At 40.9% G+C, this 18,323-nt stretch overlaps 1 protein-coding gene across 17 annotated transcripts in view; it reads left to right on the top strand.

Annotated features, from left to right (window-relative positions):
* Positions 1 to 18,323, top strand: part of LTBP1 (latent transforming growth factor beta binding protein 1) — a 432,121-nt gene that overhangs the window by 255,835 nt on the left and 157,963 nt on the right. For all 17 annotated transcript variants that reach the window (XM_067007826.1, XM_067007825.1, XM_067007830.1 and 14 more), the window contains one exon: positions 15,128 to 15,250. In XM_067007826.1, the coding sequence (XP_066863927.1) occupies positions 15,128 to 15,250 (123 nt within the window). The remainder of the gene's footprint in view (positions 1 to 15,127; positions 15,251 to 18,323) is intronic.

Raw genomic sequence — 18,323 nt, 5'->3', positions numbered from 1 at the left:
GATAGTCTTTTTAACCATTGTAATTAAGCAGCCCATCAACATAAATTTATTCACCATCTGCCATGCATTCACTCATTCGTTTTATGGATATTTAATGACGATTTAAGTGGGGACACACTGAGAAATATATTAATAAAACTCAATTCCTACCCTTACAAAAATCACTGTTCTCACATATAATTAAAGCATCAAGGCAGCATGTAGCTAGTGCTGTAAGAAATGAACCAAACGCTATGCAGTTTCAGAGGACAGTCCCCATTGAGTTCGAAGATCACAGATGACATTTAAAAACATATTCCTTTAAAAAAATAACCACTTTCTTTCCTGTTTATAAAAATAATTCACACCTATTGTTTAATATTTAGGAACTAGAGAAATGTATAGAAAATAAAAATTACCAAATAAATGTATTTTGTTATATTTTCTACCAATCATATATATATGTATATATATATACATATATATAAGTTTGAGATTATATTTCATAGATAGTTGTGAAAACTGTGTTTTTACTTAATAGATAATGAACACTTTCTGATATTATTAAATAACCTTCTAAAAATTATTTTGATACTGACATAGAATCCCAGTTCATGGATATAGGATAATTCATTTAACCATTCCCCTAAAGTTGGATTTTCAGATTAGTTTCTTTTTTTCCTTTATATATATATATATATATAAAATGCTGTCAGGGGTGTACTTGAACATAAACCTTCATGTGAAGCTATGATTGCGTATAGAAGAGACACTGTTGGTTCCCAAGCTTTGATTCGTCCTGTGCACAATAGGCTTCAGAGAAGGCGTACGATTTCCCTTCCCCCTAGGCTTAGAGAGCCCACTGACTGTGTCCCTCCTCTCCTTCCTTATTTCCTTTTCTTTACAAATTTGAAAACACAAAAAGGGCAGTTAAGTAGTATGTTTTCTTCACATAGGCTCTTCACATTTTCATTTAGGCTTTCCCCAGGTACTTTATATTGAATATGGCTATGAGCAAGATTGTTATTATTTTTTTTTAACAATCTTGGAACTAACTCCTGTTGGTTTTAACAATTTTGTCTGAGTTTTATATGTAGAAAAATTAATTTTACTTTCAAATAATTGTAATTTGGGGAAGATGGTGATATATGGGGTAGGGTAGTTATTAGGGCTGAAAGGAACTAAGACACGGGCATGGGAGAACATGCACCAGTGAAGGTGGGTAAGTCAGTTGAGGTATGTTGGGGGTTGAGGCAGGCTGAATTTGAAGTTTGTCTGGGGGTTGAGGCAGGCTGAATTTGAAGTTTGTCTGGTACGGTGCCTAAGGCTAGTGAGTGTAAGCTTCTTTCAAGGTTTTAGTTTAAATACATGGGAAGTTGATATAGTTTGTTAATTAATTTTGTTAATTTTGTTTTCTCCTCCATTGACATTTTTGGTTTGTTTCAAAGATGTTGAGTTGTGACCAAATTGTCATGGAGCTAATATAAATGTCTTCAAATTAGTACAGTCGGCCCTTCACACTCGTGGGTTCTGCATCTGCAGATATGGAGGGCTGGCTGTATTATGCCGTTTGATGCAGAGGACTTGAGCATCCGCAGATCTGGGGATCTGCAGGAGGAGAGGGGGTCCTGGAGCCAATCCCTCAGGGATATCAAGGGATGACTGTAGTGAGTGCTCTGGACTCTCCCTCCCTTTTTCTCCCTTTCCCTTCCTCCCTTCCTCCCTGTCTCCCCATCTCTTTCAAGGCCCACTCACCTTGTTCTGGGTCTTATTGCAGTGATAGGAACAAGGGAGATGGTGTTCATCTGTAGACATAACTATGTTTTTAGTGACAGTGATCCTGACACAGCAAGTGCCGTAAAAGGTCTAAGTTTGCCAAGTTCTCCAGCACTCAAGCCCACTTTAACCCTTTTGTACCTACCCCAACTGCTTCCTCTAGTATTCTTAGGTTCTCACCCAACTTCTCTCCAGACTTTCTCCTGACGTAGAACTAGCTAGGCCACCTGCTGCTCTAATTACTGTTGGTTTTATTTATGTGCTACTTCTCTCCTTATGGTAATACTTGCATAAGAAACTTGATAACTTTCTCTTTTCTAATACAGTCAATTTCCTTTTTGGTCATTATCGCCTACACATCTTTTTATCTACCTGTTTATGTATTTTGCTAGTGTTTATTGAATGCCTATTTAGTGAAGCCATTCAGTTGGGTGCTTCAGCTATGTCATAATTCTCACAGTAACCCTGTGAGATGGTGTTACGGTTTTTTAAACTTGTAGTGAAACTGAGCCCTGAGGCTCAAAGGAATTAAGTAATGGAAGATAGCATACATGGAGAGTGCTAGCATCAACCTCTGTTGCCTGGGCTCCCTCTCTCCCGCTGTGCTACTGACATTTATGTTGTAGTTTGTAGTACTTCTTATCATGCTTTTTATGTCATTAATTCCTGACAACGACTGCGTCTGCTTGTTACAGGTGGGGAAACCATGGCTTAAAGCAGCAGCACTGGGAGGGATATTAGATGCTCTCTGGTTCTTTTACTCTTTAGATCAGACTATCCTGTCAGGTGCTTTCAGTAACTTGGTTTAGAAATCAGAGTTCTCCACCCTTCATTGTTTACTTTCACAGCAAGTTTTCTTGTTTTAAATGTGTCTGCTTTGTAGGTAAAATAAGTGTTTTTCTCTCTTGTTATTAGCAAGCCATTGTACCTTAGTTTTATCCTGAAGTCCTTAACAAGCAGAATGTTGAGGCCTCTAGAGGCTCTTTGTTTAAGCTTGCATTCCTTTTGAGCACTCCTCCTGAGGCACTCCCCTTCTGTATCACCTCTTCTCCCTTCCCCTTTAAGTTAACAGTTACTTTACTAAAACAATCATGTGTTTCTCACGTTTCTGGGGGCAGCTGGACAGTTCTGCTGACCCAGGCCGGGTATGGGTGATGTCAGCCAGGCTCAGTCTTGGGTCTGTGATCAGCTGATGGCTGCCTGGGGCTGGATGGTCCAGGATGGCTTCAGCAGGGACGGCTCAGCAATCTACCACAAGGTGTCTTTTCTAAAGCTTTTCAGGCCTAGGCTTGGGATTGACACACTGTCACTTCAGCTGTAACTGGTGGCTGAAGAAGTCACAGGCCAGCCTGCATTCAAGGAGTGGGAAAATAGACTCTACTTGCTAGTGGGAGAAGTTACAAAGTCACATAGACAAGGTCATGGATACAAAAAGAGGTAGAGAATTGGGGCAGTTTTAGAAATCAGTCTGTAACACCTTGAAGATCTTTATTTGTGTTACTGGGAGGTCACTTTACGTCTAAAGTTATGAGGCCATGTTGAAAAAGTGTTGGTGAAAAATGTCTGATAATATTAGAAATTATGTAGTTTATTATCTATTTAAATTTTTATTAGTAGTGTAACCTATATAGAGAGCAATGCACAAATCACAGGGAATTAGCTCAGTGAATATCACAGAGTGAACATAACTGTGTACTTATCACTCAAGTCAAGAAATAGAAGATCCCTTGCACCCCAGAGTCCTCCCTCTGTCCCTTCTCAATTTTTACTTTCTCCCTCTTTTCCAGAAGTAATCACTGTCTCGACTATTACAAGCATAGCTGAGTTGTCTTTTTAGGAACTTTCAAATTATCCAGTAAGTGTTTTGTGTCTGTCTTCTTTCACTTAGCGGCATGTGGCCAATACCATTTCTTTAATATTCAGAACTGTGACTAGTGACGTGATAATATCCATTGATGTTTTCATTTAAAAGCTTTTCAGTGACTTTTACCTTCTTTCAGCATGTTCTTCTGTGACTTCTTAGTTTATGCAACATTAGCTACAGTTAGTGTTTTCTCTAAAGTTCTCTTCAGTTCCATTAACATAAGGGAATTTATTGCTCTGATATCAATTTCTTTCCGGGAGGAAATAAGCAATATGTATAGGAGACTAATGTGGGTATGAAAATGAAACTTAGAATCCACTGTTATTGCTATATATTTGGGAAATCATAGTAGAAAATCAGTAGGTGCGAACTAAGACTGGAGTCAACCAGATGATAATTAAATTATGCAAAGTACTTAAAATGTTTGAAATTCTTTTTATTTACCTATCAGATTCATCACAATGCTCTGCTGTATTTAGTGATTTAATCCCAGAAACTGGGGGGGTACTTAATGTGATGCTGAAGCATGTTTTGCAATCTCAATGACCAAGAGGCAATTGATATATTTTACTGATTTGAAGGTGTTATTTTACTGTCCTAGGCATCCTCTTGGAACTCCTGCCGCTCTTTCTAGTCTAAATAGGCACAATATTTGGGGTAAGAACTGAAAGTTTTGATTTGGACCTGAGTATCATTTTAGCATTTAGAATCAGTTTGGGACCCATTCGCATCCATTGTAAAATCATTTTCTGGTGTGTCCTCTTACTATGCTCCTGTCACTGGGATAGGATTCAAAAAGGAAACGCCTGCTTATTTTATTCACTTTTCTTCAGGAAAGACAGTGGTGAAGTGAGTCATTAGCACATTGTGTTTTCCAATAGCTCTTTGACCTTAGTCTCTGGGGCTGTGAAATCAATGGGAAGATGCCTGTTGTATCACGAGTCACCGGGAAAGCCCGTAATAGATATGTTACTATGACTGTTTCAAGGAGAAATTAATGTACTGTCTATAGATTATAGTCGGAAATCCAAGACCAGCAGAGATGTGCATCTTCCATGTGTAGCACACATGTACTGAGAAATAAATACAGGCTGTTCTCTGGGCTCTGATAATTCTTCTATCATGTTACCCTGCAGACAGAAGGATTGGAAGGCAGGGAGTTGTTCCCACAGTGGTTTGCTTCCTTTGAGTTCAATGATTGAATCCACCCCATGCTAGATGATTATTTTATAAATGTGGGACAGTTACAGGTCATGAGGGGAGGCTATGGCTGCAGTAGGGCCTAGGTTGAAACAAATACAATCACAAAGAGACCCATATGATAGTTCCTGGGGCTGACCCAAGAGAGCAACATTTCACAAAATGTGCTTCACAGACCACTAGGTCAACTCGATGTTAGTAGGTGGTGTGTGAAAAAAGATTCCATGGCCAAAAGTGTGGAGAATACCAAGTTAAACAGAGAAAACCAAGAGTCCTCGCCACAGAACTTCTCAGGGGGTCTTTCATGTGCAAATGTATATAGAATATGTAGCGTTTCTCAATCATATTTGGCCGCAGAACTCTTCTTTTAGCAGAAGTCTCACAAAGCTTGTGTTTTAAAATACCTTGGGTAAAATTGCTCTTGAATGTTCATCTTCTAACATTTTTTTGTTGCCTTATCTCCTAAAATAATTTTGAAAAACTTAGGTGTTCACACATTTTTAAGCCAATATCTGCATTTTTTTAATCAAAAATTAAATGGGTGTAGTAGATTCATTTCTGGCATGTTTTATTAAATATGGGCTTTCAACATATTTTCATCAAAACCTTGGAGCAGCAGCATTGGCTCATTTAGTCTATGAATGATGTCTGCCGTCTAACCTAATTGGCAAAACCAGACTTTCTTATGAAATAAATCAGACTTATCCCTTTTCCTGTGACTGTCCCTCAGGAGGGATATATTTGTGAATTGTTCATTCGTTTGGTGCCTTTGATAATTTCACATTGTAGGGCAGTGTACCTAGAGAGATTCCAGATGGGCAAGAGGGTACCTTGAAGAGAAAGCAGACACTGAGTAAAGGAGAGAGGGAAAAGGAGATGGGCAAGTGTGTTGTTAGAGCACTTTTAGAGAAGGAAACACATGAAGGCTCAAGATCTAGGAATTGATTCTCTTAAACAAAAATATCCAAGCATGGGCTTCCCTGGTGGCACAGTGGTTAAGAATCTGCCTGCCGATGCAGGGGACACGGGTTTGAGCCCTGGTCTAGGAGGATCCCACATGCCGTGGAGCAACTAAGCCCGTGTGCCACAACGACTGAGCCCATGTGCCACAACGACTGAGCCTGTGTGCCACAACTACTGAAACCTGTGCGCCTAGAGCCCATGCTCCGCAACAAGAGAAGCCACTGCAGTGAGAAGCCCGCGCACCACAATCAAGAGTAGCCCCCGCTCGAAGCAACTAAAGAAAGCCCACGTGCAACAACGAAGACCCAGCGCAGCCAAAAAAATAGAAGTATCCAAGCATGTGTGTCCCCTGTGTCACTTGCCTTCAGGGGTGTGTGTACCCAGTGTGAAGCTGCTTCCCGGGGTGGGGGAGTTTAAGAAATACATATGTCCTCGTAGAGAGTGAACTCCTCCTTTATCTAAATTAAGTGATCCCTGTTAAACAGCCAAATGGTCTGTCTGGCTGGGAAAGGTATTTACCTACCTCAGAGGTGTTTTTTTTCCTGCTTTCAACTGGAAGTCAAATTGCTGAATTGTGTGATGGAATTTCTGTCCATCAACAAAAACCTGAATCTCCAAAACAGATAATATTTTCACACAGTAAAAAGATCTGCATGTATTGTTCTCACCTTGTACCTAACTCCTGTTTGTTACTGGACATGCCTCATTTCCTGTATAAACTTGTGTTACTAAAAAGTCAGTACATTAGTACTCACTTTGTTAAACATACATAATTTCCTGTAGGAACATAGATACATAAGAGTGTGTTTATTTCCCACAGGGTACTTATGCTAGTCATGATATATATTATGCAGTAAATGTCGTACTTTATTTATTCCTTGGCATTTCCAACTCTGGCAACTTGCAGATTGTTTTGAAGTCAGGATATTTAAGCTAGAAGCAACCTTGGGATTATCTGCCTTGCAAGAGAGGAAAGTGAGTTCAAGAGAGAACAAATGACTTGCTTTAGGTGACATAATTTAGGATCCTAGTTACCAAACTAGGCCTTAATGAGAGATTTCCCCATTCTCCCTTAACCCTTTTAAAAAATAAGAGCCTGGACAAAGTTTTCTCTATAAAACTGTGAATAACTGTTGTGTTGCTCACCGTCCAAAATTGTTACAAAGTTCCAGTGAGAGAAGGTGTGCTGTACAAATACAAAGGAGGATGGTGAGGATCCTTGCCTCATAGTACTAGATTGTTGTTGTCATTCTCTGGTGCTGAAATGCTAAGGCTGTGTTCCATTAGGTTGTGTAAAGAGTCTCTTGTTATGCATATGTCCCAACTACTCTGTATTTTTTTTGTGTGTGTGGTACGCGGGCCTCTCACCGCTGTGGACTCTCCCGTTGCGGAGCACAGGCTCCGGACGCGCAGGCTCAGCGGCCATGGCTCATGGGTCCAGCTGCTCCGCGGCACGTGGGATCTTCCCGGACCGGGGCACGAACCCGTGTCCCTACTCTGTATTTTTATACTATCTGGGTAATAGATGCCCCAGCTTTCTGTTTCTTTTGTATTAGGTTGAACCATGTGACACTGCCAATATTCACCCATTTTAGATTTATAAGAAGAGCAGTTTTGTATTATTGAACTTGATAAATGGCCAGAGACACTCTATAAATGTTCTTAGTGAATGGAGAAGCATGTAAATCTTCATATGAGCTGTAGCCTCCCTGTCCCTCCACCCTAGATTTTGCCTACTCTAAAGGTATACACTGGGATGTATGAGTTTCTCCCTTCCCTTTTTTTTTTTTTTTTTTGGTGGTATGCGGGCCTCTCACTGTTGTGGCCTCTCCCGTTGCGGAGCACAGGCTCAGTGGCCATGGCTCACGGGCCCAGCTGCTCTGCGGCATGTGGGATGTTCCCGGACTGGGTCCCTTCCCTTTTGCTTCGGCAAACTTCTAGACTCCCCAGCCCAGCAGCTCAGGTGGAGATGCGGGGTGGGGCGGGGCGGGGATGGTGACTGGTTCTGAGTCAGCTCCTTACACCATTCATCTTGACCTTGTTCTTGAACTGGTCAGCTGTGTTCTATGAAAGTGGTTACACCATTCTTTCAAAGGATAGAATTCCACAATGATCCAGAGAAATTTGGTGGTCTGCAGAGGGAAAACAATGAACAAAGTCGTTTGTTTACCATTGGTTTGGTTTTTTTTTTTTTTTTTTTTAAGACGTTGGGGTAGGAGTTTTATTAATTTATTTATTTTTGCTGTGTTGGGTCTTCGTTTCTGTGCAAGGGCTTTCTCCAGTTGTGGCAAGCGGGGGCCACTCTTCATCGCGGTGTGCGGGCCTCTCACTATTGTGTCCTCTTGTTGCGGAGCCCAGGCTCCAGACGCACAGGCTCAGTAGTTGCGGCTCACGGGCCTAGTTGCTCCGCGGCACGTGGGATCCTCCTAGACCAGGGCTCGAACCCGTGTCCCCTGCATTAGCAGGCAGATTCTCAACCACCGTGCCACCAGGGAAGCCCAGTTTGTTTTTTTAAACTAAGTACTACAATACTTTCAGTTTAATCAGAACACGTTAAAGGAGATTGGCTGATCCTGTAAAATATGAGATTCCTGAAAGACAATTATTTTTGTCAAATATAAGTAATGTATAAAAAATTATAATCAAGTTAGAAGTTTTATTTAATTTTAAATAAGAAAATAGCCTGAGGAATTGAAGCCTAAATAGAATTATAATTCATAATTAGCCGATCATGTTTCATATAATTGTTAAACTTTGGCCTGATAACGCCTCCTCCTAGCTTAATCCTTAAACTTCTCATATCCAGAGAGCACACTTTCAGTCAACCCGTGTTTTGTTCTTAATGCATTTGTGAATCTTTAATTTCCTTCAGTTTATTTATAAAGGTCTTAAAGAACCTGACTACCTCAGAAAGTCATTTAGATAATTGCTCATGTTTCATATTAATTTCTGGGGTTCTAAATTTAAAAACACGGGGCATAAGTTTTTTGCCTTTTTCTTTAAACACAAAGGATATAAACTATCTAGCTACCCACAATCCTCTCAGGAATGAAGCAGGGGATGGAAGAATGAAGTGGGAAAAAATAAGAGAATTCCTATCCAATTTTTAGATTTCAAATTTGGCATATTAGGACTGAACAATTTATGAATGGAATCTTTTTAAAGTTTTATTTGTGAGTGAGTTGTTGAAATTTGGAATATGATTTTTCACAGAAATAATGTCAGTGATTTTCAAATTTTCTTTACAAATGCCATCTTAGAAGTTCTGTTTGTGAAGCAGATGTAAAGGAACTGCCTTGCTTAAAAAGAAGTGTGTAGGGTGCCCAGTCTCCAGGGACAGGTCTGCAGGTCACAGTTAAGTCTGATGAATTACCTTAGAGCCCCGGTCAGACATGGTGATGCTAGGACTCTAGTCTTGCAGATCACAAACCACACACAGCCCCAAACTCAGCAATCTGGGCAACCTAGTCTGTTTTGCTTCTTGCTCAGGCCAAAGCACAGTCTCAGAGACAGCAGGAGACCATCCAGATGTAGACAGTATAGAGGCTGAGTTGAGTGAATGCAGCCTTTCAAGTCCCCTCATGGAGCAAGCACTCACCTCCACTCCGTCATTCCTCAGACAACTTTACTTCAAGATGGTCCTTTCTGTACTTATAAACTCATATTTTCATCCCCTGTGTGTGAGTTTTTCAGTGAGGGCATTATTGACAATTTTCTTTGTCAAGGGGGACTAACCACACTTTGTTTCGTCCCCTAGTGTCCACCCAGTGAGTGTTCCCCAGTCCTTGGAACAAAGTGTCCCATAGCTAAGCATTCCCCACTTTGAGAATCAACTAAGAGGGAAGCAATCTTATTGACCTACAACATCCCTATAGGTATTTACATTGTAGGAGAGATTGCTTTTAGATCTAAATGGCTACTAAATATACGAAAAGGAAATGCAGGTCAAAACCACAATGAGATAACACTACACTCCCACTCGATGACTAAAATGAAAAAGACCGACAGTAATTTGATGAGGATGTGGAGCAGTTGGTACTGGAAATGGAAATTGACATGACCACTTTGGACAACTGCTTGACAATATTGATTGATTGATTGATTGATTGATTGATTGAGGTACGCGGGCCTCTCACTGTTGTGGCCTCTCCCGTTGCGGAGCACAGGCTCCGGATGCTCTAGCTCAGCAGCCATGGCTCACAGGCCCAGCTGCTACGCGGCATGTGGGATCTTCTCGGACCAGGGCACGAACCCGTGTCCCCTGCATCGGCAGGCGGACTCTCAACCACTGCGCCACCAGGGAAGCCCGACAATATTTATTGATGTAAACATGAGCCTTATTTAGTGACCCAGAAATTTTACTCCTAGATAAATACCCAAGAGCCATGAGTGCCCAGGCCTACCAAAAGACATACGTATAAGAATGTTCACAGGTGCATGGTTGGAAATAACCCCACAAATGTCTCTCAACAGTAGAACAGATAACTTAACTTTGTACTCACACAATAAAATGTAACAGAGCAGTGAAAGATGAACTGTATGCAACAACATTGATGAATCTCTTAGGCATAACAAAGTCAGACAAAAGAATATATACATTATGATTCCCTTTATATGAAGTTTAAAAACAGCTAAGACTAATCAACAATGATGGGAATCAGGATAGTAGTTATCTGTGGGGGCAAAGAGGTTGACTGGGAAGGGACATGAAGTGCCTTCTGAGGCACTGGGAATGTTCTAAGTCATGATCTGGGTGGTGGTTATACAGTATGTGCGTACACATGTGTACACACATATCTACTTGTATGCATACATGTATGTATATGCAAAAACCTCATATAGTTGTACACTTAAGATTGATATACTTAGCTGGATGTAACTTTAAAAAGAAAAAATCTGGGCTTCCCTGGTGGTGCAGTGGTTGAGAATCTGCTTGCCGACACAGGGGACACGGGTTCGTACCCCGGTCCGGGAAGATCCCACATGCCTCAGAGCGGCTGGGCCCGTGAGCCATGGCCGCTGAGCCTGCGCATCCGGAGCCTGTGCTCCGCAACGGGAGAGGCCACAACAGTGAGAGGCCCGCATACCAAAAGAAAGAAAAAAAAAAAGGAAAAAATCTTGGAAATTTAATTAATCTCTAATTTATGGTATTCTCTAGAATATGATAAAAATAAATTGAGGTGGTTGAGGGAAATGGGAGTTTTTTGGAAGCTGTGAGAGAGTGTCCATGCTTCTGGGTTTCTGGAGCCAAAATTAGGGGAAGTGTTATTGCTAATGGCACAAGCTGATTAGAATAGAGATGGTAGGAAAAGGAAAGGGAAAAGTTTTATATGATTCCTCTTCTTCGCTCTACTTCTTCCTGTCTGTAGCCATAGTGGGGTTTTTTTAAGCCTTAATTTCTGTCCTCCATTCCCATGGCATCATGGTCGAAGTGGGTGGGCAATGTTGAGAGTCAAAGAGGGGACATTGGAAGAGAGCGTAAGGCAGTGGTTGTGTATCAGGTATCTGTGCTTTGTGGGGGACAAACACTACCTTAACCTGCAGGGAGGTTAGCCAGCAGGGAGACTGGGATGCTACTGTCATAGAAACTTCCAGATAAGGGAAAATTCTGGGTCCCGAGAGGTAAACATGGAAGGTGTAATGGTGCAGTCAATGAACAGGAGTAAAAGCCCCTCAGAGAAAGAGGAAGGCTGATGATCACACCCTAGTGGGAACGTGAGGGGAAACAGTGGTCCAGCCTTTTTTACCACAACTGGCTGGTTACCCAATTTGGGGGTTTAACTGGGGACATACAATAGGGGCTTCGCTTGTACCATGTAAGCCCCAGCTGGATTTGGCCCTCTTCCTGGTCCTTCATGGTGGTTCTCTCAAAGAGAATGAGTTCTAGGCGGCTATTTTCAATTACATGCTGTGCATAAATGTGCATTGTAATACGACACACACTGATCAAGAGTAAGATGGGCAGGTGCTGGACCACGTGCTGGTCCAGGTGTCATCTATCTATACCAGTTTCCAGCTGCATGCAAGCTGGAATGCTGTAGAATTTACACAACAAACACGGGTTGTCATTTGAATGTCGTTGAAAATGTCATATTGTCATGTGTCGGGTAAAATATGTGCATGTAGATATCATTGGCTACGTAGAATATGAAATATAAGCAAATAGTGATTTATTGCAGGCTGCATTTGCCTTTTTATGTGACGATTCTGCTAATAATGTTTTGCTACCATGGCGTGCAGTTTAATGTAGAAAATTAACCTGTTAGGATCCTTAATAGAAGTTTTATTAGAATTAATGATTGAAAGAAGTAAATATAATTTCAAATGGGAACACTAAAAGCCAAATCTGTTAACTGTTAAGCTTCATAAGCCACCCTGAATAAAATAGATGACTACTATTTTTTTTTTTACTTTTAACTTGTCACATTCTGTTTATTTTTAATTACCTTTGCAAATGACTCTATAATCTATTTTTAAAAATTGCCACATTTTCCTTTTTCCTCTTCCAAATCATTTTAATTCCCCTTGGGCCACTGTCTTAGTCCATTTGGGCTGCTATAACAAAATACCACCAACTGAGTAGCTTAAAAACAGCAGGGGGCTTCCCTGGTGGCGCAGTGGTTGAGAGTCCGCCTGCCGATGCAGGGGACACGGGTTCGTGTCCCGGTCCGGGAGGATCCCACATGCCGCGGAGCGGCTGGGCCCGTGAGCCATGGCCGCTGAGCCTGCGCGTCCGGAGCCTGTGCTCTGCAACGGGAGAGGCCACGACAGTAAGAGGCCCGTGTACCGCAAAACAAAAAAACCCCAAAAAACAGCAGGTATTTATTGCTCACAGTTCTGGAAGCAGGTAAGTCCCAGATCAAGGCACCAGCATGGTCACCTTCTGGTGAGGGCCCTCTTCCGGTTACAGATGTCTCCATTGTGTCCTCAAATGGTGGAAGGGACTAGGGATCTCTCTGGAGCCGCTTTTATAAGGCACTAATCCCATTCAGGAGGGTTCTTCCCTCATGACTGAAACACCCTGTAAGGGCCTCCTCACCTACTAATACCGTCCCTTTGGGGGAGGGTTAGGATTTCAACATATGAATCTGGCATTGGGGTGGGGGGCACAAAATGTTGAGACCATAGCCATCACCACACACAGATGACCTTGAGGCTCTGTTTCCAGCGATGCTTTCCTTTCACTTTATTCCTGAATCTGCTGCTGTGGCTGGATATTTATACAATACTTGAGTATCCCAGCATGACCTTCTAGTGTAAAACTTACCTCTTTTTCTTTTTTTTAACATCTTTATTGGAGTATAATTGCTTTACAATGGTGTGTTAGTTTCTGCTTTATAACAGAGTGAATCAGCTGTATGTATACATATATCCCCATATCCCCTCCCTCTTGCATCTCCCTCCCACCCTCCCTATCCCACCCCTCTAGATGGTCACAAAGCACCGAGCTGATCTCCCTGCGCTATGCGGCTGCTTCCCAGTAGCTATCTATTTTACATTTGGCAGTGTATATATGTCCATGCCACTCTCTCACTTTGTCCCAGCTTACCCTTCCCCCTCCTCATATCCTCAAGTCCATTCTCTACGTCTGCGTCCTTATTCCTGTCCTGCCCCTAAGTTCTTCAGAACCATTTTTCTTTTTTTTTTAATATTCCATATATATGTATTAGTGTATGGTATTTGTTTTTCTCTTTCTGACTTACTTCCCTCTATATGACAGTCTCTAGGTCCATCCACCTCACTACAAATAACTCCGTTTCGTTTCTTTTTATGGCTGAGTAATATTCCATTGTATATATGTGGCACATCTTTATCCATTCATCTGTCGATGGACACTTAGGTTTCTTCCATGTCCTGGCTGCTGTAAATAGTGCTGCAATGACCATTGTGGTACATGACTCTTTTTGAATTATGGTTTTCTCAGGGTATATGCCCAGTAGTGGGATTGCTGGGTCATATGGTAGTTCTATTTGTAGTTTTTTAAGGAACCTCCATACTGTTCTCCATAGTGGCTGTATCAATTTACATTCCCACCAACAGTGCAAGAGGGTTCCTTTTTCTCCACACCCTCTCCAGCATTTACTGTTTGTAGATTTTTTGATGATGGCCATTCTGAATGGTGTGAGGTGATACCTCATTGTAGTTTTGATTTGCATTTCTCTAATGATTAGTGATGTTGAGCATTCTTTCATGTGGAAAACTTATCTCCTCATCTGCCTTTTTCCTTCACAGAACTTTCTACAAAACCAATAGTGTCTTTTCCTCCTTGCTCAGATTAGAAGACTCAAGGGCATCTTTGACCCTCCTCTTCTCCAGTGCAGTGTTGGCCAGTCAAACACCAAACACCATTCACTGTCAGTTGTTCCTTCAAAAACAAACAGAAAACAAAACTTCATTCCTTCTCTTCCTGGTTATCCTCACTAACCTGGCTTGTCACCAGTCTCATACTTGCTTTATTCCTTCAGTGATCAAACTTTTAATCTCATCTCACCAAGCCATGTGCTGGCCAGATGTGTTTCCCTAGAGCCCATCCTTGATTATATCTTCCTCCTGCTCACAGACCTTTCATATATTTCCCTGTTTTCAGTAAAATTGCATCCAAACCTAGCCTGGCTTTAACCAGCTCTTTTTCCAACTATTCACCTTCCTGAAACTTCTTTTCCAGCCAACGGTTTGACTCATGATTTCCTGATCCCTTTCCTTCTCCAGTCTCTGTCACTCATGCTGTGATGTCCACCCATGAAGCTCATTCACCCCTTCCTGCCCATCCATCTGGCTTCTCCCCAAATTCAACACCTGATGAAGTCTTACCTCCTTCTCCATGCTGCAGTCTCCCTTGCCTCCACCTTCCTTTAATAGCTCTTATTTGTCTATACAGGCAGTTTCATAATTTAATTTCTTCAGGTTTATGACTTTTCTTCTGATTGTGCTAACGATGTTCACTTCTTTAATTTTTACATAGTTATAGGCACAACTAGACTATAAGTGTCTCCAGGGCAAGTGTCTTCGCCTTGCCTGTATGCCCTATAATACTTAAAAAACACTAACACTAAAAGATAAGCTCTGTGAAGGCTGGCGTCTTTGGTCAGTTTTGTTCACTGGTAAGTCTCTAGTATCTAGCATAGAACCAGGTACATAGTAGGCGCTTAGTAAATATTTGCAAAATTGTAGATGTTCAGTAAATGTTTGATGTGATTAAACTGCTGCTGCATTAAAAGTTGCTCGCATCTCTTACTTACTATAACTGAGAGGTATTATAGTGATAAAGACAGGGAGTACAATTTACAGCCAGAATCTGTTCCATAGAACTTGACTGCTCTTTCTAAAAGAATCGTTTTCCCGCAGATATTAATGAATGCCAACTGCAGGGTGTGTGCCCTAATGGTGAGTGTTTGAATACCATGGGCAGCTATAGATGTACCTGCAAAATAGGATTTGGGCCAGATCCTACCTTTTCAAGTTGTGTTCGTAAGTAATGATCACTTTTTATTACTATTTTGCATCTGTTTTTATTTTGGGGGGCGGGGGGGGGAGGGGCAAGTATCCATAAGAAGGTAAATACTCAGCGGTCAACTGAATATTGTAAATATGCAGGAAAATGTCATTAAAATGACAGGAGGGAGGAGGCAGCCTGACAAACTACAAAAAAATCTATGTTTATTTTAAAAATGCATTTTTATTGTGTTCAGAAGAAATGACAGCTTAAAGTAGAGAACAAGCACACAGGAATTATGCAAAGGAACAGATAATTAAAATTAGCATACCTAAGACATGAAAACAGATTTTTCCTTCATGAGTATTTTAAGCATTATTTAGGTGGAGTGAAACTTTGCCCCAGCTTCTGTCTTTAATTAGTCCAAATTCTGAGTCACTTCTGTCTGATTTAATGAGGTTTCACTGTACTTTCTCGGTTAGAAGAGTCTGGGGAACAGTTAGCAAGGCTCTGTGTTTCAGATTTTTTTATTCAGTTCTAATTTCAAATATTCTATTCTGTTGTCCTCAAGAACCACTGATATGTGTCCCTGAAGTTAAACTATTTTGCCTTACAAATCCGTCTCTAAGATTTTTTTTTTAACTTGTTAAGGATAAAAATCCTCCATCAAATCTTATGTTCTAATATTGGTACAGAAAATGTAGTTTCTCCAAAAAGACACTCTTGCCACAAAACCTAATCCAGTGTAATCAATACAGATCACCTGACAATTAGAGATGTATGCATTTTAGATGTAAAGGGCTCAGACCCAGAATTTTTTAAAACTACCTGATTTTTAAGGTACTTGTGCCCATTATTACAAAGTAGGTAAATGCAACAGATTTTTCAGAGTCACATACGATTAAAGGTTAAACATTTTAAACTCATGTATGGCAGAAAACTGTCAGATAATGTTAAGAGCAATCCTGCATCAATTTTTGTCTTGCTAGGTTTTTGTTTTTACTTACCTGTTTTTATAATGTGGCATTGGTTATGTTAAGTTGTATCTTTCTGGTCCCCAGTTTTAAATTTGTCATATCATCAAGACATATTTTTCATGAAGGTACCATCATTTGCTTTTAACTGTGCATCTCTAACTCTGTGCCCTAAGCTGATGGATAGACATGGTGAAATAAAGACAAATGTAATAAAATAAAAATGGCAATCTCATTCATTACTTTTACACGAGTTTGTTGAGTGTTTTGAAACATTGTTACTAATTACTACCATTTTCCTTTGAAACCTGTCAAATACAGCTTAGGAAATTTTGCACATAAGTTCTTCCGTGTTCTTTCACAGACAGTTCTGATCATAAAGCAGGCAGGCACCTAATTATAGGGCTTTTTTTGGCGGGTGGTAAAATTAGACTGTAAAATTATGCTTGCATACAAGATACACTTGAAAACTGATGCAAGGGTTTGGAAATTTCAGGCCAAAAATCACATCGTTGACAATATCCAGATAATTTAGGGATAACTTCTGGCTGATTGGAGTTACATGAGTAGAGTATTGTAAATACAGTTGTATAATTTAAGCATAAAACATTTTTAGAGTTTGAATATAGAATTTGTTGTGAATATTTGTTTTTCCGTAAATAATTTGCTTTGTAGTCTTGTTAAAGTTACTACATTGAACGTTGTAGATTAGGTACACTTAGAGGACTGGTAGCAAAATGTTTTATTTGACTAGATCTGATGTCTAGAGCTAAGGACAGACATCCAGGTTTTAATAAGATTGTAGAAACCTGCCAATGAGATCTTTGAAACACACTTTCCTTAGCATTTATTTTCCGTCATTGCCCAGATAATACTGAACTTATTAAACAACCATCCATTTGTATTTGAAAAGTAAATACTTTAATTTTATGGTTCAGCTACAACAGCTGAAACGATATGTATTAGGAGACGTTTGTTGCTAGTTAAGTGTTCCCGTTTAGAGTTTGAAGTTAAAACCTGGGCTCTTTACCAGCGTTGAGTGGGCAGATTTATTTCTCTTTCCCCTGAATTTACCACATGTAATATCAGAGAGATATGTAAAGTCTTTCAGGATTTGTGACTTGGTTCAATCCGGTCTGATTTGTTGGTGAACCAATTTTTGAAGAAGTTGATAAGGAAGTCTGAAGAGAAGGAATGTCTTGAGAAAGAATGAGGGGAGAAGGTGATACTTACAAAGTAGGGGGAAAAAGCACTGGCAAGTTGGTGGTACCCTTGATAGTCGTGGGGGAAGTAGCACAAGGAGACCGGGGGTCACACACGTGCACACACGCATTCACAGGCACGCACACAGACACACAAAGGCACTGAGCAAAGCTATCTATCATTTGGAGTAAATGCTCTTGCAAGATATAAAAACAGCCTTGGATAGACCGTAGAAGCAGATGGAGGAGCTTGACCACGTTTGCTCAGGCAGCATGAATTTAGGGCATATCCAGGCCATAAAAGGTGTGGCTGACTCTATGAACTGAAAGAAATGCATTTGGCAGTGGCTGAGGAGCAATGGGAAGCTCTCCCTGTTCTCGAATACGCTGTGGTGAACACCCTCAGAATTCCTTGACTGCAGCCAAAGGTTGCAAGCACTTCACTTTCTCTCCTTGCCCGCGCCCTGTCCTTGACTTAGCCAAGCTGAAAGAAGAAAGTAGGAGGGTTCTGGCGTTTGCTGTCTCCGACCTCTGTGTCTGTGGATCAGGGCGCTGCTGCAGTAGCATTCTCCAGACCTGCTCCTACCTCTCTGTGGGGAAAGGTGAAACTCCAGGATTTCTCAGAGCCAATCCAAGAAAAGTATAATAACCTGTGCAGTCGGAGTAGGAAAGCTTTCTGACTTTTTAAGCTGCAATTAATTTTCTTCAGAAATTCAAGAGCTCCAGGATGAATGCTGGGGAGGGTGTGTCCACAGGTTCAAAGGGCTCAGGTAAAGGAATTTTGAGCCTGCACATTTGCTCTTTCATAATATTCTTGACCCATGGACTTGGTGCCCACTTACAGAAATAGAGGGTTAGAGAGAAGATGTACTTCTGCCCTAACTCTGGAAATCATGAGATGCCGAACTCGTCCCTTCGAAAAGCCAGTCATA

Source organism: Kogia breviceps, chromosome 11 (genome assembly GCF_026419965.1).
Source record: "Kogia breviceps isolate mKogBre1 chromosome 11, mKogBre1 haplotype 1, whole genome shotgun sequence".
Lineage (NCBI taxonomy): Eukaryota > Metazoa > Chordata > Mammalia > Artiodactyla > Physeteridae > Kogia > Kogia breviceps.
This window is presented reverse-complemented; position numbering and strand designations above follow the sequence as displayed.